Genomic DNA, 24705 nt, shown 5'->3' with positions numbered 1-24705 from the left:
GTATCTACCTACAGGTATGTCATATCACACAGCTTGGAGATGCACATTCCTCCTGGATTATCTAAATGAGCAAATCCTCTGCGACCAGTAACTGGAAGGATGCTGAGAGGCAGATTTGGGCTTTGTGCCTCTGTCCGGTAGGTTAGAGGCACTGAGGCGTGACTGCATAGAAGGTCTCAGATGGCTGGAGTTACTGGGGTGAGCGACATCTGTTCTTGGAAAATACAGGGAGATATAAATGGAACAAATGGGGTTTTAATGGGTTATTAGCAATAGTGCAATTGAATTACACAAATAGGTTTGTGAAATGTGTGTTTGAACAGGGTTATCTGAAATCGAGGTGCTGCTCAGCCATGTTCCAAGCAAACATGGCATTTCCAGATGCAGTCAGCAGCAGCTGAGTAACCCCTCCTCTGGCCCTACTTGAACTTCAAGCCAGGATGGGTTGTCTCAATTAATTGTCAACAATTGGGCCTTCATAGTCCTTCCGTGTTAGCTTTTCCTCTGAACTTACCGCTTTTTGCTATGAAGGTGCCTGTCTGTTTTAACACCCAAGTGAGAGCACAACCACATCTCACAGAATCCGCCAGTAGCCAGAAGACAACAGTAGTGACCAGCTCCAGGTTTCACACCTCCCAAAGGCTGCAGATTTTCCTTTTTTTTTTTTCATAGTTTTCCCTCCTATGATTTAAGGATAGCTGCAGAAAAAGAAATTTTTGCCCCTTCTACTTCAGTTCTCAGTCAAGTTAGGACTTTGTCCTTGCTATCAGATATACATTTCCAAGCCCGACTAGTGCAATGCCGACTTTGAAATCCTTGCTGGCATGCTGTCTGCTGGCTGTCTGCAGCAGCATCATTTTGGGTCATACCAGGCAATATTGAAAGACCTGTGTTGCCCGTTGTTCAAAAGTTAGTTGAAGGCTGCTACAGAATACATAGAGTAAAAGATAAAAAAGGTTTGCCACAGTATTTCTTATATCTTTTATTTATTTTTCTACAAGCAGACAGCCTGAAACAAAGCAAGAACCAGGAATGTGATCCCGAGGCATTTCACATTTAGATTCCTTTCTGTCAAAGAATAAATCTTGTTTCAGCCTGACTGTGCAGCTTTAATATAAAAAACCAAAACCAAATGCAACACAAAGCTAGTAATAAAGCAGCGGACTGGAAAAGGGTCAGGCTTACAATGAATTCATTCTGTTGGCTTCAAAACTTCCACAGAACTCAGGCTTTCTTTGCCAGACATGGTGGTCTAGTGAAGATGCAGTTCAAAGGCTGCAGTGTTTTTTCAAACTATTTGCTAGCCATGACTGAATCAATATACAGTTCAGGTGGGCTGAAGGAAGATGCATTTGAGTAAGTTGCTTGTTTTTGACAAGTCATTCCTATAAAATTGTGTCCTTACTTGAACCTGTGTCCTACCCAGCTGACTCTGTTATCACAGAGTCTGGATTATAGAATCATAGAATCATTAAGGTTGGAAAAGACCTCTAAGATCATCAAGTCCAACCGTCAACCCAACACCACCATGCCCACTAAACCATGTCCCTAAGCGCCTCATCTACACGTCTTTTAAGTACTTCCAGGGATGATGACTCAACCACTTCCCTGGGCAGCCTGTTCCAATGTTTAACCACTCTTTCAGTAAAGACATTTTTCCTCACATCCAATCTAAACCTCCCCTGGCCAACTTGAGGCCATTTCCTCTTGTCCTATCGCTAGTTACTTGGGAGAAGAGACCGACACCCACCTCGCTACAACCTCCTTTCAGGGAGTTGTAGAGAGCGATGAGGTCTCCCCTCAGCCTCCTTTTCTCCAGGCTAAACAGTCCCAGTTCCCTCAGCCGCTCCTCATAAGACTTGTTCTCCAGACCCCTCACCAGCCTCGTTGCCCTTCTCTGGACACGCTCCAGCACCTCAACGTCCTTCTTGTAGTGAGGGGCCCAAAACTGAACACAGGGTTTGAGGTGCGGCCTCACCAGGGCCGAGTACAGGGGCACGATCACTTCCCTACTCCTGCTGGCCACACTAGTTCTGATACAGGCCAGGATGCCATTGGCCTTCTTGGCCGCCTGGGCACACTGCCGGCTCGTGTTCAGCCGGCTGTCGACCAACACCCCCAGGTCCTTTTCCGACAGGCAGCTTTCCAGCCACTCTTCCCCAAGCCTGTAGCGCTGCATGGGGTTGTTGTGGCCGAAGTTGCAGGACCCGGCACTTGGCCTTGTTGAACCTCATACAGTTGGCCTGGGCCCATCGATCCAGCCTGTGCAGGTCCCTCTGCAGAGCCTTCCTACCCTCGAGCAGATCAACACTCCCGCCCAACTTGGTGTCGTCTGCAAACTTACTGAGGGTGCACTCGATCCCCTCATCCAGATCATCGATAAAGATATTAAACAAGACCGGCCCCAAAACTGAGCCCTGGGGAACACCGCTCGTGACCGGCCGCCAACTGGATTTAGCTCCATTCACCACAACTCTCTGGGCCCGGCCGTCCAGCCAGTTTTTGACCCAGCGCAGAGTCCACCTGTCTAAGCCGTGAGCCACCAGCTTCTTGAGGAGAATGCTGTGGGAGACGGTGTCAAAGGCCTTACTGAAGTCGAGGTAGACCACAATATGTAGGAGGGATAAAGGTCCCTGTCATCCTGAACTGTTTGTGCAGAGGCATTGGAGCTAAGGAGCGTTGCTTCAAATATAAGACACCCTGGGCCAGCCTAGGGAAAAGGTTATAGTGGAAGTAGTCTTTCTCATTGGACCACATAGAGAAGTTAATTTCTAACTGCTAACTTTCTAACTCTTAGTCCTTTCTCTGGTCTAGCAATACACCATATGAGTATAGTAATTTCGCCTTCATAGTGTCATTCATAAAATTCTACATACGGTTTGATACTTTAATATATCTTCCAGAGCTTGATCATGACCTGAAGATTTTCCAGTCTACTAATAGCAGTAACTATTATTACAATATTTAATCAGTTAATCTTTTAAACTAGCAGATTCCATTCTCAGTGCAGGAATCCATGCTGTTTAATTGCAACCAATACATGGAGAAAATGTTTTAAAAATAAGGAAGCACAGAGTTAAGTGGGAGGCTGCTTAGCATTAAATTGTTACCCTAATAAAATTATCCTTTAGCATTATGAAACTTTATCATTTTACTTCACTTGCTTCAAAATTTCAGAATTATTATGATCCCTTCATCTCAAATCAATATCTCACTGCAATGCCATAAACCTCTTTTATTTCCAGGATCAAATCATGTAGTCAACTATATACGTTTATAGAGACTTTTAATTTAAGAAAACTGTTGACAAGATCCAATGTGTACGTAGTAAGCTTCATCATAGCAGAGCATTTGTCTCTATTCAATAACTCTAGTAGCATAATAACCTCTATTTTATGTTGCTAGAGATAGAGGAGATGCCAGAACTACGGTGATTCAGTGATGAGAATGTACTCACCACCACTCTGAAGTAGGATTTGAGAGGTTTTCCAAGTCTCTCACACACAGAATTCTGGTAAAATGACTAGATTTGGGGAGGAGTGGAGAGCGATAATGTCATTTGCCTTGACTTTAGCAAGGCTTTTGACACTGTCTCTCACAATATACTGTACCCAAGTTATGACGTTACGTCTGGATGTGTGGACAACTAGATGGTTAAAAAACTGGTTGGATGGTCGGGCTCAGAGGATAGTGGTTAATAAGTCGTACTCTACCTGGATGCCAGTAACGAGTTGAGTAACGCTGATTTCTTCTGCAGGACAGAGAATTTCTTTTCCTCTGTCCACTGCTGTTGCAGTGCACAAAATGATACCTGGGGTTAGTGGGATTCTTGAGTTTTGGTGAGAAACAACACATTGAAACTATTGCAGAATGAGAAATGCAGTTGTAGAGCTACGTCTGAATTCAGAAGATCATAGGTGAGTTCTTTTCTCTTAGGGGTTCAGCAACTTTGTGCAAATGATTTAATTTCTTTGTACTCCCCTTGTCTGTGAAAACTTAAGCCGGGCAACTTAATGATAGGTTAATTGTTGGCAGCTCATCTTCTCTGAAATAGATTAGGAACTGATCCTTCAAGCAGCTCAGCAGGCTGATCTGAGGGCAGTTTACCATTTTTAGCTACATGTGAGATGGAAATGCCGTAACTGATTTAGCAGGAGCTGAAAGGGAAAATTAATACAAGGCCTAATTTATCACTGCTGTTCTGTGTTCTGCTGCAACATGCATGAATTGTTGTATAATGAATATGTTGCTGTTATTCTATACATAATCTAGGTATAGAATGATGATTAGTAATACCTTACTGCCTTAAATTGCCTTTAGATTAAAGAAGAAGTCCCAGTCGGTGGATATTAGTGGGCCAGGATGCAACCCAGTGGCAGCTGAAGCTCAGACACCTCAGCCCAGTAAATCTTTGCTTGCCACTAAGACAGCTACTTCTGAGGAGGAACAGAACAACACCACAAACACCCAAAGGCGCAATCCACGGAGGAGTGAGTTGAAGAGATATTACACCATTGGTGAGTTTTCTTTCACAGAAAAAATCAAATATACTTATTAAAAAGGCAAGGTCTTCATGTTTATTTGTGTTTTATTTCTTTTGGTTAATTGCAGTTGGCTACTAAGATTACAAATGCTCACAGCGAGCATTAAGATGTCCTATCTTAATGCTGTTGTCAAACTACCTTGAAGAATTAACCTGCTTTATTTATCTTGCACCATTTACATGAATTCTTTCTTCCGTTTGTTTTTTTTTTTCTTAAGAACAAGTATTGAAGAAAGCATAAAAGCAATTTTGGGAGGAAGGATATAGGAAGAACATAATTGCCTTTGACAATGGATTGCATCAGATTTTTGGCAGAGATTGTTTAGAAGGCTCCTGGTTAGAAAGGATTTCCAGTTTGTAGAGGGAGGAGGCCTGCTGAGTGTGAAGGATTAGTGGGGGTTCTGGGTATCTTTCTCTGAACGTTTTGGTTTTCTGGATATTCTTCTGGGATTTCAGCATCTACATGATTCTTATAAAGCCATCTTCAGCATCCTAGAAGATGCTTCATAACTTGCTTCCCCATAAATCATTTTTGGACTGGGCCTGACTGATTCCTTTGGTAACATTTTGCTTCTCACCTGATTAAAATTGAGTGGAGAGTGGCCTTGTAGTGTTTGTGCCAGGTTCATTAGCGCTTGTGAGAGGCAGATGTGCTAATAGGAGTGGTACAAACAAGAGGGATGGATGTTAAAGCTGTGCTTCGAAGAGAAAATGTCAGTAGATTTAAGAAAAAGAAGTTATATATTTTAATTGTGGGTTTGTGTGCTGTTGAATTATTGCAGTATAATGTGATCATTTCTTCTGTTCCAAGGTAACTCTTTGTGTGACTTTAACTTTTCTAAAAGGTAAAGAAAAATGTGTTGCCTTAAACATCTTCCATTGTGTTACGTCTGAACCCTTGAAGTTGGCTGTCATTGTAAGTTATGTTGTTTTTAAAGAAGAAAACTGCATTAGCAATCTACACATTTTAATAATGAAGGCTGTATTTTAAGTGGTGAATGATTGTATGTGTTTGCATTTTTTGATGCCCTGCATTCAAATTGGTCTGCACAACTGCCTTCTGAAAACTCATAGAAGTTTCAATTATCACTCAATCCTATCTACCCCAAAATAAATAAAAATGAGGCAAAGTGAAGGCATTGATGGGTTCATTAGCATCCTGGACAATAGGTCTAAAATTTTACTTTAAAAATCTCAAGTTGCATAATCCTTCTTTAAAGAAGAATCTATCGTATCATGTGTGAGAATAGCACCCTAAAATAAATACTTTATACTTAAGTATAGGACGTTTTCTGACAAAGCATAGTTAAATCAGTGCACATGACTGGCTTTTTACTTTAAAATGTATTCTCTAAGAAATATTGCTCTATGGCTTTTCTTCTTCTCCTTCCTCCAAATAATCTTAAAGGAATATCAAAGATATGCCAAGATTGCTTCATATCTAAAGCAGAGGATGGAATGGAGGAGTTTTGCATGAGAGCAATAATGAAAGTAGAAATCCACCACATCATCAAAATGAGTTCTTAATCTAACTCAGGATTAAAAAATATTATTGGTAAATTGACCATAGTTGAATATTCTTCTGTGATCACCCAAACCACAGTCTGTGTATGGAAGCACAGACTCAGGTTTGCTTTTATCTACTTGTTACATTTGATTCACCTGCATTTTCTTTTGGGAACCTTTACAAAATCCTTATAATGTGAACTACATCAATGATGTTAGTAACCTAGATGTTCTTCTAGTGATCACAAGGTCTGAGCACTAGTTGTTCGGATCTAACCTCAGTGCTGGAATAACAGAATGTTGTTCATACATTTGATTAATTTGTTTGAATATTGTGCAGCACTTGATTTGACAGACTTGTTGACTGGAAAAGACCTCTGAAGGTTATATAGTCTGGTGTCCTGTTTGAAGTGGGACTTCAGCCAACACTAGATCAGAACAGCCAAAGCTTTGTCTTGCCGAGTCTTGACAATCTCCAGGGGTGGATACTCCACAGCCTCTCTGCGTATCATGCTGGAACACGGACAGCATGTCCATAGACAACAGCGTTCATGGGCAACTTGCCCATAAACAGATGCTAACATTTGTGAACAACAGTTGTAGACCCTGGGGAAGTATGAGGGGAACAGTCCACAGAAAGTGGCCAAGCTTACATGTTTTTCTTAAATATCATCTTCCGTTATCCTTGTACAGAGTACTGGGTGAGGTGGCCCAGCTGGACTGACCCAGTATGGGAGATGTATTGGTCTTATGTTCTTATACATACAGCCTTGTCTATGTGACTTGCCTAAGTCACGAGGAATAAGTTGCTAGAGCCAGTATTACTGCATACTACATAATGTTTGAATTTTGCTCACAGTCAAATTGAAGAAACAAGAGTTTCTCTGTATCTTCACAAATGTTTAATGGCACGTGTTCCTGAATATCATGAAAATGAAAGGTGTAATCTTGGACAGCACAGTACTGATACCAGATGAACATGTTTACTGTACTGGCTGAGTTGTTCTGATATTGAGCCTATGGTTTTGATAACCTGAGAGAAACAATAATTACCTTCTAAGAGCTCCCATCAACTTCAGCATACTTTAAGTTATGACCTATATCACCCCCTTGATTTAAAAGTAATTTTCTATGACGTCTCAAAAATTACTTCTAATAGTCAAAGTCTAATCAAATAGTTTGTTACTTTCTGAGGATTAATGTACTGACACACCTGCAATGCGCTGGGACTCTAAAGTAGAAAAATATTGGATTCTATGATGTTTTGTGTACAGTTGGCTGTTAAATAGCTTAAACAAGCACATTAGACCTGTTGCTGACCTAACACAATTACAGAGGGTTTACCTTGTTTTGCTCGTTTGCATGTTGTTCTCTACTAAAAGCAATCTGTGTCCAAGATCAAGCAACATGAACTAATCATTACTGTGATAAATGGATTAAGAAAATGTGTTAGAAAACTAATGCTCTCAGCTGGCTTTGCTGCTTTCATTTTAAAATTAGTATTCTGTTACATTAACCTCAGACCAAATTGGCAAATGACAGTGTTTATGGTAGTGACTAATGGAGCTTGAGCAAACAAATGACAATTGTGTTTTGTGTTACCCTCATTTTCCTTAGCAATTTTCAGTAATTATCATGATCTTCAAAGTACTTTATAGATATGAGAACTGAGTTCAAATCTGGATGTATAAAAGAAGTATGACATCTATATTTAGACATGTACATATATACAGTGTATATGTTTTAAAATGTAAATGTCAGCATCAAAATGTTCAAACAACTTTAAGGCCTAGTCGGATTTGTTAATGGCTGCCCATTGTATTGAATAGCCATGCAGCTTAAAATTATGTATGAAGAAATTTGTAACCAGTTTTACTTTATCAACTCATGGAAAGAGTAAAATCAAAATGATTTAAGAAATATGTTCTTTTGATTTGGCTATGCACAAAGTACTTCAGAGATCTTTATATAAATCTCACTCTGCTTTGCAGACCCAAAGACACGTGAGCGTTTACCCTGCACACACATGCTTTGCAGAAGAAATTGTAGCAGCTTGTGTATGCTTGCAGCTACTGTGAGCAGATACAGGCAATTGTCTAACAGACTGTGTTCCTAAATACCCTGTAGCATCAGAATGTTTTTTAACTTTTTGTGTCATCTTACGTGTACACAAATTTACCTCAGACCTTTCCAAGTTGACTGTGTAATGAGGAAGGAATATCCTGGCAATTCCAAGAGATTTGAAAATTTCATCAGCACTGCTCCTACTTTAGAGAGCTATCCACAAGATACTTGCTTTGCATTTCATCTTTCCCACAGACTGCATCACAGATGCTTCCCAAACTTAATGAGTGCAGTTGCACTTTTTAAAAGTGGGGGGAAAAGTAGGTAGGAGAGAGAACTGAGAGGAATAGGCAATGGGGAACAAGTTACGTGCTCGGATGAAATGAAACAGAAAATGGAGAGTCAGTGAGGGGGAGAAGTAACTCTTCCATATGGCAGGCTCAGCAGGCAGGAAGGCTCCTGCACCTCCAGTGCTGAACTGGTGTGAAGAAATTGCGTGGGAACTCCTAGATTAATAAGGCGAGTGTAGGAAAAACAGTCTGCATGGTGGGTTGGATGAAGTTTTTTTGAGAACTCTAGAAACAGCACCCAAGACACTTAAAAATAAAAACCTAAAATTAGACTTTTTAGATGCTTCAGGCACTTAAAAATTCAGGCCACTTATTTCTGAAGTGCTTATTGTTGAGCAACTCCCTCGAAAGAGAAAAAGAAGGTATCTGGGTCTTCAGCACTCTAAAAAGTGGGCTGGGATATTATACAATGGAGAATTATATGGGTAACCTGAATTTGAAGCAGTTAGGATGTATCAGCTTAATGCCATGTCCAGGCTACAACTAACTCTTCTCAGCTGGCTTGCAGTTAGCCCAGGTGCAGCATCACAGCTGTGTTGCTTGTAGGACCCAACTGAAGGGTTGTAGGACCATACTTCATGGTATGATGCCTCAAGATATATGTTTAGCAATTTATTAAGGTGACTGAAGTAGCCAATGTTGTTACCCTATGAAGACATGCACTTGAGGTATATACTCTGGTTCTGATTAAGCCATGAAAGCCTGGTATACAGTGCTTAGATCCCTCTTAGATACCAATAGACTATCTACGTGGTAACCCTGGTTTTGTAGATGTAAAAGGCCTTCATTTGTTCTATTTGCCATTAAAATAAAACTGCAGCACTGGTACAGAGTAAATACATTACTTAAAAATAAGATGGTTGCATAAAAATATTTTCGTGATTCTAGGAATCAGGCAAAAGAAATCATGAAGCTGGACAGTAGTTCATACTAGAAAATGTTGTTAGAGTACCATGTTGGTGGGCAGAGGAGTAATGTAGCAATTTTTATTATATCTTCTAATATCTTATAAAAGCCTTAATGCAAATGTTGCTGTACAGGCTTCTGCTAGCACAGCTTATTTCATTTAGAAGACAACTCTCAACTATCTCAGGAGGCATCTTTTGTTGGTGTAGTCTCTTCTCTTCAGTAGAAGGTATGGCTGCTACAGCTACACACACTTAGTAGTTTAGACAGAATGCATGGGTATGTGTACATAATACACAGCATGAGGACACTTGGGAAATACTAATTGCCAAAGTTCCCTTCACTCCAGTGGTTCATTTTTTAAAAATTTATTTCATGTTCCACTTGTTAAAAAAAAAAAAAAAAGGAACAAACTCTTTTCTTCTCCAATCTCTCTTGCAAAAGAGGTCAGCAGAAATCTTAATAGAGAAAATATTTTCTGCTAGCTTGACCTGGCCATATTAGCACTCTATACTTGTATGTTCCTTGAATATCGACATGTTACCTATTCAGAGTAGTGGAATTAACTGATATAAAATCAGTGTGGAAGAAAAAATGAAGCTTTTGGGATAAGCAACTCTGAACAAATACATATTAATTGACTGAGTTTCCAAAACAAGTGTCTACTAGCTAATGGCAAAGTGATAAATAGGAAGAGACAGACTTTCTTGTGGGCTCCTAATCTTGTTTGTAAGAAAGTTTCAGTGGGTAGTCACTTTAAAGTTAGTTGGGATTAGTTTAGTCACTACTACTAATTTAGTACTTCAAAATGTATTATTGTGAAAAGAGGATGGATCTTCCAAAGAATTTAATGGCATATAAATGTAAGTAATAACTGGTCACAAGAACTATTATTAATGCACAAAACAGTATAAGAGAGTGTTTAGAGAGTGATAGAGAAGATTTTATGGGAAAACCTAAAACAAAATCTTTTTTTCAAGTGATTAATAAGTCATAGTCTGTTCCTCCTGTTACGAAAGGGAGAACTAAATGAAAACTGATCAGCTACTATTTAGTGGCTATAACTATACCTAACCCTTGTGCTGTATGCTTTTGATTGAGTCCATTTAAGTCATGACTTTTACAATTATTTGGAAGCATAAATAAATATCATATTGTTTACATGTGCAGTAGATTCACTTTCTTTCTGTTTACATACATTCCAGGCTGCTTCCATAAAATTATTACTTGCTTTAAAATATGTCAGAGCTACCAGATTAAGTGTAAATTCATCCACATTTGTTACTAAATTTATATGGTGTTACACTATCTGCTAATATAAAATTATTATGCGTGACTAACATCAGTTCGAGTGGTGATTTCGTATGTCAGAGATCTCATCCTGATGGAGCTTTGTCACTCATGGACCAGCTTAGCCATTTTGGAGAGCCGGTGTGAGAGCGCCATAGACATCTGCCATTGGTCAGACATCACAGTGAATCTGCTATTGGACTCAAAACTGGAAGAGGAGAACATTGTTGCACCTGAAAATATATGCTTATTTACAACCAAGCTGAGAATCTTATGGGGTTTATTTCATGAGACTACTTGCTATTGTAGTCACTGATTAAAAACAAAGTTAGGGGTCTTCCTCTTACCTTCTCCTCAAAAATGAGCATCAACCTTATTTGAAGGGCAGACATTGTGGCATTGTGGCTGTTTCTTTTTTAGTGCTCAAATCCCTTCCCACTCTGAGAGATTTTATTTGGGGAGCTCTAGAAATACCTTATTCCTTTTAGGGGACATGATCTGATAATAATTGGTGTATTTACTGTAGAGAGATTTTCCTGCAAAGAGTACTCCACTTTCTTTCCAAACATACCTTTGAAAGGTTCTTCTTATCTTTTGGCAATTGAATATAATTGCTTCTCCTCTTCTGCAGAATTGAATGTGGTTCCTGTCTGTAGTAGCTCCCGAATAGCCAATTTTTCTCCTATTTGCATGATTACCTTTCTTGTTTGTTGCTAATACTACAAAGCATGAAACATAGGTAGGTATATTAGAAGTTGTTAGGTAAGTGGTGGAGTTTGGTGCAGTAGGTGCTGTAAATTTGGGTTACGTCCTCTCCCTTTTAGAGAAGGACAGATGGGAATGAAGCTGCCAACTCTCTCCCAGAGGATCCAGATGCTGTTCGCACACATTTGCAGAGTCTGACTCTGTCCCATTCAATGCACTTACAATGTCCTTATTGAACACTCACTGCTTTTTGAGGAACATCATTCTGACTGCTTCCTTTCCAATACGATCTCAGAAACTTTTAGAGGAGGAGGCTGTTTTCCTAGCACCTTGTTACCTGTTTGTGAGTGATAAGGAAAGGGAAATAATTTGTGGAACATGTGGATAATAAGGAAAGTGGCTTTCATGGCAACAGTAACTATGCAAAATTCTTACTCATTCACCTTTCATGAAGATTTTTATTACTGATTCAGATCACATAGCTACTGTGGATGAGCAAGCAAGCGTTTGCTCATGCCTTTGTTTTTTCTCTTTTTCAGAATTTAAAACTTGGAGCCATTAAAGCCAGTTTTTAGTGTTGTGTTGTTCTTTTGTCCTTTACAGATACTCTGTGTATCCTTTGAATATAAATGAGTTCTGAGCTATAGAGGCAGCATCCACCAGAAGAGTGATGCTCATTAATGTCCTTTCATCTCAGCATGTCCCTTTTCTTAGCATCCTGGTTTTGTTTTTAATCATATAGATTGCTATCATATCATCTGCTGAGTCACTTTGGGCAAGAAGTATTTCAGGATTTTATAATTTCCCTGCTTTACATCAGGACAAAGCTGAAATCTTTTATAGTTCTATAGGCAAGCTACTCAACTTGCAAGATCAGCTAATAGTATGTACTCTTGGGATACTAAAATTTGAATCTCTGGGGGAGAAAGAAAGAGAAACTGATTTGATCTGTAAGCTCTAGGCTGATAGAAGGTGCATCACCTTCAGTCTCTCTCTCATTGGAGGCCTTCTGTATAGGGGAAAAATGACTAAAAAAAGGACATGATTTCTAACACCTCAAATGTGCCTTGAGCACCATTCTTTTGAGTATTGTGAAATAGCGGAGTCTTCCTTCTAACAGTAAAAGAACAAACGAGGAAAATGTGGATTCACTGCTGAAATAGCTAGGTGATTTAGTGATAGCAGAGGCAGGTAAGGCTGAGGCTTTTGAACCTGGAGACACAGTTCAGGGACGACAATAATTACTGGTAGTGGAAAAGGGCCAAGTCAGGGATCTCTTGAGAAAAATCTTGATCCATAGAAGTTCATGGGAGCCAATGGGATATATATGAAGGATGCTGAAGGAGCTGGCTGAGGTCATTGTGAGGCTGCTCTCTATCATCTTTGAAAGGTCATGGAGATCATGGGAAGTCCATGATGACTGGAGAAAGGCAAATGCTGCACCCCTTCTCAAAAAAGGCAACAAGGATTATCCAGGGAACTATAGGCTGTTCAGCCTCACTTTTAGTCCTTAGGAAAATCATGGGGCAGATCCTCTTTGAAGCTGTTTCTGGACAAGTGAAGGAGAAGGTGATTTGGAATAGCCAGTATGGCTTTACCAGGGGTAAATCATGCTTTTCGAACTATATTGCCCTCTGGGATGAAATGAAGAGACCTGTGGATGATGGGAGACTGATAGATACCATCAACCATTACTTTAGCAAATACCATGTTTTGTCATGGTCATCGTCTTCCAGAGCATCCCTGTGTCCATGTTGGGGCATTATGGCCTAGGTGGTTGGACTACTTGATGGCTGGAAAAGCTCAAAAGGCAATAGTCACCAAGATGATCAGGGGCCCTGTGGGAAGAGGCTGATGGAGCAGAGGCTGAAGGGACAGATTCAGGGCGACCTTACAGCAGCCTGCCACTATCTGCAAGGAGGCTACCAAGAAGATATCTACCAGTCTTCTCTTTGCAGGGGTACATGGCAGGACGATGGGAGACAATTGGCCTAAGCTGAAATATAAGAGGTTTAGACTTGATACAAGGAAAAACTTTTTCCCATGGGGAGAGTCAAGGAGTGCATCAGGATGGACAGAGAGGTTGTGCGGTCTCTATTCTTAGAAGCGTTCAAGATCCAACAGGGTAAAGCCCCGAACAACCTGGTCTGATCTCATAGGTGACCCTGCTTTGAGCCGGTGATTAGACTTCAGACCTCCTGAGGTCCTTCCCAGCCTGATTCAAACTTGAAATTCGAGGAAGTGAGTTTTACTGCACGGGCAGAGGGCTGTTCCTAGCTTACTGCTTTCATCGGGAGAGAACGCTCTCCTCAGCCACTTATAAGAGCCCAAATTTTGCAGTCTTCATCATGGACTGCTGGGCTACGTTGATTTCCAGTTATTTTATCTGGTAAACTTCTCTATGAGAAGAGGGAATATTATCACACCAAAGCACCTGTTGTGATTATTCATATTTTATTCATTCTGAAGTCAAATGTGAGGTTCCCAGACAGCTTGATAATTCTATACAGCTAAAAAAGTGCACTAAAACTGATTATAAGAATTTGGGATTTTTTTAAATTAAAAAGAAAAAGTTTAAAGTAGCTGAATTCGTTACCTGTTCTTCTGATTCCCCACTCTTAAAAAAAAAAAAAAAAAAAAAAAAAAAAAAAAAACGTTTAAAAGTTCTTAAAATATCACAGAAAATCCATTAGTGCAAGGGGAGTCTGATATTTCTGTTTTAGGGATCATTTCTGTTCTCCATGTAAGTATTACAAAAGCTATGATTTTTGGGTGTTAATCAGAGACCCAAGTTTATTGATAGTGTCAAACGTCTTGGCGTATTTTTTGTTTGTTCCCTTAAGCTTTCTTTCAATCCATAAAAAAGCCTGCAGGGATGGGGGCCGGGGGTGGAAAAAGACATTTTGGAAAGGACCAAAGCACAAATACTGCAGGTAATCTCAGTTTGGAAAGTGACTTCCCTTCCCTCTGAAGCTAACATTGGTGAAGATGGTGAAGCCAGTAAGTTTCCTTCTGTAGAGTGTATATGTGAGCACAAAATCTAAGATCAAAGTCTGATGTTACTTATTCTAGAATAACTACACTAAAGCAGAAGTCGGTTTGGAATACAGTGACAGTGGCCAAATCCGGCTGATGCTGCGAATGGGTACCACCGGACAGCCTCCAACCCTGTGCGACCCTTGGTGCGGGAGGCACGACCAGTCTCTGTCGCCGTGAACAGTGTTTCGAATACTGTGGTTGTGTCGAGGCAAGATGGCCTGCACTGATGGGGTGAGACTGTTTCCCTCCCCTACAAGCAGATTGCTTTCCTGCGAGTCTGGCAACGATCGAATTCAAGCCATTCTTACTGTACTGGGACAGACCCTACCTACTGTTTAATATTTCTGGGTCCTGAACATGAGGGGCTACCAAATATCTCCCAGCACATACTGGGCTCCAAACAAGCTGTTTGAAAAGCTTCCTCTTCTGCCGCCAATTTTTTTTTTCTTTTTTTCAACTAATTTTTACCCTTTCCTGTATTCAAACTTTCTCTTTATATTGCTGGATAAATAAGAATGGGATGCGATTTTCAGGAGACAGAGCTGCTGAGTTAGGTTCATCTCCAGGACAGCTTGCTATGAAGTTCCTTTTGGATTTTAACAAACTGGCTTGTTATTATGCTTTTCCCCAAAAAATCCTATGGGAAATGAGTGTTGTTGCCAAACCTTGATTTTTATCTTAGGCCATGAAGAACACTTGGATTTTATCATGGAGTCATTGTACTGTTGAGCGTTCCACAATTACAGAGCATTAGTATGCACATCTGAGTATGCAAAGACTTTACAAGTATAAAATAGCCAACATTTATGAAAGAAGCCTTTTTATAAATTTAGATACTAATTGGCCAGATATGTTCATGAAAACTAAATAGTGGCAGCAGCCCACTATGTTTCCAATGAATCTCATTAATTAATGTGCTTGAGAGGTTCTTTTATTCTTTTAATTTGCAGAAGATAGAATGACACTCTTGTTCCTCTGCCAGAGGAAATATGGCAAGCATGATTTGTTCTGAAGAGCTGTTGATTTGCAGTTTTTCAGCCACCTTAGCCATACGTTTGCTTAAGAACACGTGTGACTACTTGGGTATGTAATTAGGTGCTTTTGTGATCTACCTACAGTTTAAATTATGTTGTTCCCTTTTCATTTATATGTAAAACAGTGCTGAGATTGGTTGTTCGATAGTTTGCCAAGTTTCTGATATTCTTGCTCTGAATAAGTCTGAGAGAAAATAGGTCCTCCGTATAGTAATTTTGAAAACATACAACTTAAATGGACTAAGAAAATTAAATGATGTTTTGAGAAATTGACTTAAATTCTTTGTACAAAGTAAATGACAAATGTTCTATCTAAGAACAAGAAGCTGTTGTTTTAATAAAACATGAAACACTGATTGTTCACAAGTCAAGACTTTCTAATGTAGCTGCTAACGTTAACATCAGCTGGGTATTGAAAACTGCTGGGATCTCGGAGAGAAACTGGCGCCAGCGTGAATCCTCAGAAAATACTGAATGACACCACTGCCGATGCTGAGCTAACAAAAAGTCACCTAATGGTGTGGCCCAAACTCAGGTTTAGTAGAAGGTGGTGAATCCACGTGGGGTTGAAACTACATAATCCATAGCTGAGTTTTAGTTAGGTAAAACTCAGTTAGTTTTTTACACTAACTTTAGTTAGGTAAAAAAAAAGGTAGAACAACTTTCTCATGTTATCTGATGTTGATCTAAACCTATACTGATTCAGTGTGGGGTTTTTTTATCAATCCTAAATACATGCATTCCAAACCTGTCAGACAGAAGAGGATAATATAAAGGTTTTAAAAGATAAACCTTATTTCTTATTAGCAAAGATTTCATTGTCTGCTGGAAAACAAATCAAGCCAAGCAAGGCAAGTAGCTTGGCCTTTTTTACATACTACATTTCTCTTTAAGGGTTACAGATGGGATTGTAACTTCTCACAAGTAAAAAGCATGAGAATTAAGACAGATAATACGAGAGGTAAAGGGCTCACCTCAAACCCTACAGCAGTCTCCTGCAAGAGAGGAAGAATATATTTTTCTGTGACAAGGTTGTTCTGAAAGATTGGCTTTTTAAATGAGAATACATCCAGTGGAATAGCATATTCTTAGGAATAGCATGTCCTTATTACACTTGATTGTAACTATCCTGTCAGAAAACACTTTTTCCAATAAGCTCCATTAATAAAGGTGGATTGGGTTCAGCTCAGTGTCTCAATATTCATTGAACAGGGTTCCTGCACTTGATGGTCTTTTAGAAGCCCCATCTTCTTCACTACTTTACTGCCATAAACACCATCAAATCCATTTTCTTATTTCATTTACCAGAGACAGAAAATGCATAACTTCATTTTCTTTTGGATAGTTTGACAATTTCTTCTTAGGGACAATAAACTTTTTTCTCTATACTGGCAAGAACAACATGCTGTAAGTTCTTTTGTAATAATTTAATTTTTGTGTTTTTCTGTGACGATTTGCTAAATGACAGGAACAACTTGAAAACAGAATGTTTAATTTTATTTTTTAAACATGAATAGCGAAGCTGTTACGTTGGGAGAGAACAAAAATTCTTTATTACAACTTGTACCTATATTTCTTAGAAAAGAAAGGCTGAGAGATGATTTCATATGGTTGAAATCATGTCTGAGGGATCTATAATTCATCTGAATAGACCACGAGTTAATAAGCTCTGCTTGGGTACAGGAAGAGATATCCGATCACAGAGGTAAAGGTGTTGGACACAAGGAGTGGGCAGCACTGCAGTTATGAAGAATGTAGGCTCAGTGAAGCACCAATACAAGAAGAAAGCAGCAAAAGGGTAGGAGTGCAAGCAAATGAGAAAGGAGCCCAGGGCGTGAGGAGGAGAGAAGCTGCAAAAAAGTTTACTTGAGAAGAGTGTAAATAATGATGCAGTGTACCAAAAAAGCCCCGTCTCATGCCGTAATCCAATGTTCTGTTAATAAAATCAGTGATGGTACTTCTGATTCTTGTTCTGCTGATGATGTTCCTGCCAATCACATTTGGTATTAAGACATTTTTAATTTTAAAGAGATGGAGAGAACTTCTAGCTAATTTATTTGTAAAAATACAGAAATCCCATTTCAAATATACTGATAAGAAGTGCTTTCCTTCAGTTATACTCTTGTGAGGGGGCAAAGGTGGAAACATTTAGCATGTTTTAGGTACCCACCCACTTCTAGACTTGATACTTGCCCCTTTTCTACTGTCAGGATGACTTATGTGTGAATGTGATGTAAAAATAGAGAGGAAAAAAACGAAATATAATTCGATTTTTAGTTGCTGGAGACTTCAGTGGGATTATGTTTTTCTAGCCGATGCACATAATATGAATGAATACAAAACTATGTATAGTAGCATCTGTTGGTTAACAGCACAACTGATGTTTCAGTTTTGAATGTTCATAAGCTACCTGTAAATTGGTATACTATCTCTGTCCTCTGGAAGACAGGAGATGCACGTTATGGTGGTTTTGTGTTTTCTTTTTTTTTTCTTTTTTTTCTTCTTTTTAATCACAATGTAGAAATTATTTTATCTTTGCTAAATGAAACAGTGAAAAAAATATTATTTCTATGAACAGGACAGATTGTTAAGATTTGCAATTATTCTTATTTTCTGGGGGTTATATTCCATGATCTTTGTGCTCAGCTACTCAATGAAGCAAGTTCCCTTAAAACCATCTGCAGTAATACTACAGCTTTCTTCCGATATTTATCCTGCTGAAACCTTCCAGGTCTTCAGTTAGCTTGCTAGTTGGTTGCTTAAGGCAGAAGTATCAGAAATATGGAGGGTTTGCGCAAACTGCTGTTATTTATACCAACACCAGCCCCGAGAGGTAGTGTAGATCTGTGTTCTTCCCCAAATGTCAAGCCAGCAACACGCCTGGGGAGGGCAGCTGTGTTTTAAAGTCCAAAGCAAAAACCAATGTCCGGGTCAGTTGGCTTCCTCCGTCCCAAACCGTCCTGCGGAGGCCGTGTGTAACCCCAGGGTAACAACAGTATGATTGCCTTCCCAGGAGCCAGGCACTGAAAACAGAGATTTAGAAGGCTGTATAACAGTGCCACCAGGTGATAGCATTAAACGCAGGGTTTGCTGCCAGAGTAATTCAGCTGAACAATTATTTGCAGATTGACTCTGTTGTAAAGCATAAAGTATAATTTTCCTCCCTAGGCTAGTGTGTGTAGATCTTCAGACATAACTAACCTGCCTTTGCTATAAGATCCATCATAAAGACGGTGTCTATGTATAGGGGTTTTATTGGTGGGTTTTTCTGGGGAGGAAGAGTGGGTTGCTTTTGGGATTCTTTGCGATTTTTGTGGGTTTCAGAGAGGCATGTTCATGTTGTGGCAGAAGGATCCGTCTCTCTGAGCTTGTTTACTTCTGATACAGCACAGATGAGAAAAGAATCAGGACAATACTCTAACAAATATCAGTCTAATGTTATTTATGTGAAACCCCAAGGCATACGGGATAAATGTATTACTTGTTATTGATGCCCGTTGGAATCTAGGTTATTTAGCATCAAGTAGTGTTATTTGAAAGCACATTTAGTTTATATGGGACATCTGTGATGATCCTGCTGGAGTGATTTATGTAGAAAAGTTGCTAGGAATGTGATCCCATCCTAGTGGGGAAACTCATAAAAATAAAAGACGACATTTGCAACTCAGAGGAGTTTGTTAGCTACCTCGTGTTAGTTGTTTGCTAACGCTTGAGATATATTAGCATAATGGGAAAGCTGTTGTCACGCAGTCTACCATCACAGCAAGAGAAAACTAAATAAACAGGAGTCCCGTACAACACAGCGTATTCAGGAAGCACTGATAAAGGTAATACAGAATGATTAAGGTTTTTAAATAATTTCCTCTTCCGCTATATTTGTGTTTGTTAATAAAAACGGGGTCTTCGGTTAAAGTGTAATTGGATTTCATTGCTTGAAGCAACCTGCCCCTGATGCATATCCCACTCAGGGAAGTGCTACAAATTGCTGAATTAATGGAGGGTGGGGGAAGCAATGTGTTTTCAGTTTAATACTTGTATTCCCTCTACCAGAGCTTGTGCTTTGCTAGGGTGTAAGGATGCAAAGAAACAGAGAACAACTCTTCCCACTCTTTGAAGTTAGGAGTTCAGGAGAGGGAGGGAAGAAGGGGTTTGCCTTTTCTTTTTAATCAGCTGTAAATTCACAGCAAAGAACTGATGGAAAATTACTTTGTCTTTGTAAACTTCTATAAACAGTATAATTCATGCTACACGTCCTAAAGTTTGTGAAAGTCCTTACCTGTCATTTTGTTATTTTCTGTGAATTTTGGAGCAGATCCTTCTTCACTTGAAAAAGTGGGATTGTATGCAAGATAAAGACATTCTAAAGCCTCTTCCTTCTCTTAGTAAACACAACTTGATAGAAGCATAATTTGTAAATTGCTGTAGTTGTTGGTGGGGTAGAGGGTTTAAATGTACTTTTATGTTGTTGTATTTGTGTGACTTAGTCAAAGCCATCTTCATGAGAATGTTTTTGGTCTGTTTAGGCTGTAATCTGACAAACAGTTGTGATCCCGCTGCCATCAATACTGCATGAACAGGTTCAGCTCAAACTATTCAATACAGATCATTTCTGTTCATCTCAGTATGGTTTAAAATTTTGTTTTGGGAGATTTTGTTTCACTGGTGCAAGCAGGATCAAGCAATTTGCCACCAACTTCCTTAGCAGAACCCTGCCCAAAACGCTGTTGAAATTGATGACATCACTTCATTTATTTAGAAATCAAGCGTCTGTCTTCCAGTTCCACAATGCTCTAAGTTTTGTATTGAAATATACACAAATTCCTATTCAAGTAAACTGAACTACTCCTGTAAAAATTTGAAATTCAAATTCAGTCACTATGACCATGGGCTAAAATGATTGGATAGCTTTCTTCTCTTGTATGAATGCTGATCTCCTTCATTTTCATAATGCCAGCAAAACCAGCAGGTAAACTAGTTGCTTTGCAAGGCAGATTGTCTGCTCTGGTATCTTACAACATTCCTTGTTCCTGATTCCAGCTCTATTTCTGATTACTGTCTGTGAACAACCGTACAGATATGTAAGGGCAGACCTTCCTAATCAGAGAAGTAAAATTTCCTGGTAAATGGCAGCACTGGCAGCCTGGTAGTCTGTACCAACCTGAAATCCTGGCAGAAGTCACTGAAGTTGGGAAGAAACCACAAGAGTTTCAGAGGTTGCACACATGCTCTGATACAGGCTGTAGTAGTTTCTTCATAATAAATTATGTATGACACCAGTTGAGTTATTAGTGTTTCTTAATGGCTAGTGATTTAAGAGTTTTTCAAATGCAGCAGATATTTATATGCTGCCATCGTTTAGGGGAGGAGAGGGTAGTTAGTGCGTTGCACATCCCACAGGGAAATTAGCTGTTACCCAGTTAACCACTTCAAAATATCAGTGCCTACAAATCTGATTATCAAATTAGATTAAATGCCTTCCACTTAGCCATGTAGAATTTGTGAACACAGATAATTTAAAAACAAGTAAGCTTCACAAAACTTGGAGGCAGATACAAAAATGTATAATTTGTTTTAATGTACAATGCAAATATAATCTACACTACTACGTTCAGTCATGATCCCTAGGTAAAGGTATAAATCTGCACAAGCTCTCAGTGTTTGTAAAGTTTGCTCTGAGTTTGCTTTGTCAAAGCTTTAAGCAGAATCTGGCCTATCGTTTCTGCACAGTGCTATTCAGTAGGCTGCATGGGATAAGGGGGAAATTGGCTTCACCTGCATAAAGGTGTTGTGTTAGCAATGAATGTGATTCAAATAGAGTATGGAATTATGTTGGTAGCGGAACAGCCCGACAGCTCCCTACCTTCCAGGCAGGACGTGCGTGCGCACAGTGCGCTGCTCGAGCAGAGAGGTGTGCGGGAGAGAAGGGGATAAAACTTCTTTGTTTCTTTCCCCACTTCTTGCCCCAACAGATTTGCACCAACAGTGGAATAGTAAATTAGCTCCACTGAGTTCACAGCTTCAATCCAAGAACTGGAATTACTCTTACAACTTTAATAATTTGCTAACTTAATTGGAAATGTTTAATTCTGCTTTCTGTAGCTTTTTGCCACTGTGGTGCCCAAATGGTGTCCACATCTGCTTTTGGACCCTCAAAATGATGATGCTTTTTAATAAACAGGTGCTTTTTAATAATTATTTACTTTCTGTGCTGTGTTAATTTTTCCTTGAAAAAACCCTAACCTTGAATGACACTCAGGAAAGAATTCAGCCAAACTACTTCACAGTATTGAAGCTAGCCTAGGAAGGAGCAGTTTGTACTGTTTGCCGAGCTAAAATGTGGCCCTCTTGGAGATCACTGACCTCTATTCAAATAAAAACGTGCAGTGAGAGCACCATCTGTGAATTTCTAATAACTTTGTGAATCAGGTTCTGATCACTGAAGTAAAACTTCTCGAGGCACGATCTGGAGCGGACATTAGGTTCTGGTTGCTGTGCAAAGCAATCAGCAGCAGTGAAGGAAATAAACTTCTCTTCGCTCCAGATCTTTCTTGCACGCGGTTGCACAATTGTTGCGGTTTCACAACCAACCACCCCAAACCATCTGTAGACATCTGTCTTGTGCCTATGTGTAATCAAATCAAAGAGATTTTAACTTCTGCTGTAACATTAATGTGGCAGCAAAAGTACTTTTTCAAGATGTAAGTGTAGGTCTTCTGTTACAGCTCCTGCTCTAGATTGTCAGTATGAAAGTACCACTTGTGAGACACAAGCTCTATGTCTATCATGAAAATAAATGCTGTCATTTTTCGTAGCATTGATAAATATTAACAAAAACTATTTCTGTTATCTAGAAAAGGGATGTAAATGTAGAAAAGTGGCTCTTTCCAAAAGTGAAAAATACTTCTGTATGTTCTGTTCTCAAATCTTAGAAGATTTTGATTAAGAACATCTTTCTCTCTAAATATTTTACTAATGAGCACATAATGAATTAACTACTTTCCTCGTCATGCAAAGTTTCTCAAAGATTGGACACTTACTGAAATTTGATAGTGTGGACACCTTGACATCGTTAAAGCACATGATTTACTTCTTGAGTGAAAAATTTTGACTGATTCAAACTAATTATAAGATTACTTTATTAAGCAATGACAAGTATCTTGAATGAACACAGTGTCTTCCCAGTAGCTATCTCATAGAGTAGCTTATGAGTAATAGTGAGTGATCAAACTCATAATTACTGTGACACCTGGGACTCCCATTAGTGAACCTCCTGTGCTTGGTGGGTTACAAACAGGACAAGAGATGTAGTCCCCGCTTCAAAGGATTTCCAGTCTGAGAGGCTGCTGAGGAAGGCATGGGGATAAGCAGCACAGAGGAAACAGTGAGCGTGTCCATGCTGTGCTGGAGCTGGTCCTGTGGGAGCAAGAACAAGCCCAGAAGGCTGGTTGGAAGACACCTGCCCTGCCCGTAGACATCTGGGTTTGCGTATAAGGTGATAAACTGAGTCAAGGGGATCCAACTGTCGACATTAAGGTGCAAGTTGTGCCTGTGCAGAACCGTGTCTCTTCTGCTTCCACATCACCCCTTGCTTCTCTGCACAAAGCTTTGCTGTAGCATATGCATTTACCAAATCAGATTAACACGAGCTTGGAGACTGGGCACAGCGCTGTGTTACGTGCTAGGCAGACAACGGCCACAGCTTCTCTTAGCGCTCTTAACATTGTTGTAGGCAGTACAGCAAGAGACTTAAGCAGCAGCTTAGTGGAGGTTTGGAAGTGTGCTTAAGAAAGTCGTTCCAAGGAGCAGTACTAGAAGAAGAACAAAAGTACTGGGGAATTAAAAGCAGTTGATTGAAGCTGGCCTAATTGGCATATCCAAGGCAGAAGCCAATTTCTTCTATTACGGGCATATGAGAGTCAGAAGGCAATAACTTTAAGGTATTATACAGTATTCGGGACTAAGAGAAATGGGTTATAACAGATGGTTACAAATTTTTAAGATATAATTTTGTTCATTTTGATATTTTAAAATGTCAATTAGATAAACAGAACAGATTTTGCGTATTTACCTGCTTAAAATATGGATTCATTAGGTGTGGAGGGAGCTGCTTCTTCTGGATATATCAGGAATCTTTGAATCTGATTTTTCTCTTTTTTTTTTTTCTTTTTTTTTTTTTCCCCCTGAGCGCGGAATAAGATCTTTAGTTGGCCTATGAGCCATGAGACGGGAGCTTGGACAGAAGTTTTTGATGTCCTGAAGTTGTAGATGTTCATGATTTCTTAGAGTTTGTTTATTATTTATCTAATGTTTTTGTACTTCTCAGAAAGGTATTTAAATATCTGTTGTTAGTGTTTTATGTTTTATATGAGATGATCTTATTGGTGCAGCCAAGGGAGTACATAAGGAAAATGTTCTGCGTCTGTCCTCCATTGTGAAAAGACGAACAGCAATTTACCTTACAATCTCATATATTATAGCCATGCATGTCCTCTAGCAAAGCTCTTTTATTCTAAAATATTAAACTGCAGGACCTATGTAAATTTTTTTGGTGTAAAGATATCTCAGTGTTATTATATTTTGAATTTACAGAAGTACTTATTATTTATTCTTGAGAGGTCAAATATTTTTCTGTGTTTCTGTAGAGAATATAACTAGCTTCCCAACTGAACACTGAATGTTAGTAAAAATGAAAAAAAAAACCAAAACACCTTAAACTGTTACGAAAAGTAATATTACCCTTATTTGAGCTAATATGCTGCAATTATGCTAGTAAAAGCTCATTGAATTAACAAGAGGATATTGAGCTTTTCTACTCTGGGCACTAGCCCAGAACTAATTCAGGCTGGTGGTTCTGGGTGGGATCTGTGCTTCTGGAATGAACTGGTGATATGGGAATGGTTTCGACTGGTCAAGTGTGTCATAAAAGACTGTCCCAATTAATACTAATGAGCTGCTGTAGTAGCAGCCATGGCACAAAGGCTGAAAGGTGAAGAATCATAAAGTAAACATTAGTCTCTCACCCATGGAGTGATTGGGACATCCAGATGATGGTACTACAGTAATTCTTAATCCATGCACTTTAACTGTATAAACGGGGAGACCTTTATCTTATGTATAAAATACTGCAAAGAAGCAATGCAGAATCTCTCGATCAGTTCCACGCCCATAGACACCCGTTCCTCCACAGCGTGGCACCATGGCTTGGCTTCAAAGCGTCCTTACTGGTACCAATGAAAGGACAGAGCCTGAACGTGTGACACTTGAATTG

The 24705-nt window shown here is 39.4% G+C and overlaps 1 protein-coding gene across 5 annotated transcripts in view; it reads left to right on the top strand.

Annotated features, from left to right (window-relative positions):
• OXR1 (oxidation resistance 1) overlaps window positions 1-24705 on the top strand; it is a 305203-nt gene that overhangs the window by 155697 nt on the left and 124801 nt on the right. For all 5 annotated transcript variants that reach the window (XM_076329243.1, XM_076329239.1, XM_076329242.1 and 2 more), the window contains exon 3: window positions 4321-4517. In XM_076329243.1, coding sequence (XP_076185358.1) covers window positions 4321-4517 — 197 coding nt within the window. The remainder of the gene's footprint in view (window positions 1-4320; window positions 4518-24705) is intronic.

This window comes from Aptenodytes patagonicus, chromosome 2 (genome assembly GCF_965638725.1).
Source record: "Aptenodytes patagonicus chromosome 2, bAptPat1.pri.cur, whole genome shotgun sequence".
Taxonomy (NCBI): domain Eukaryota; kingdom Metazoa; phylum Chordata; class Aves; order Sphenisciformes; family Spheniscidae; genus Aptenodytes; species Aptenodytes patagonicus.
Note: the sequence above shows the minus strand (reverse complement) of the source record. Positions and strands in the feature narration are given on the sequence as shown.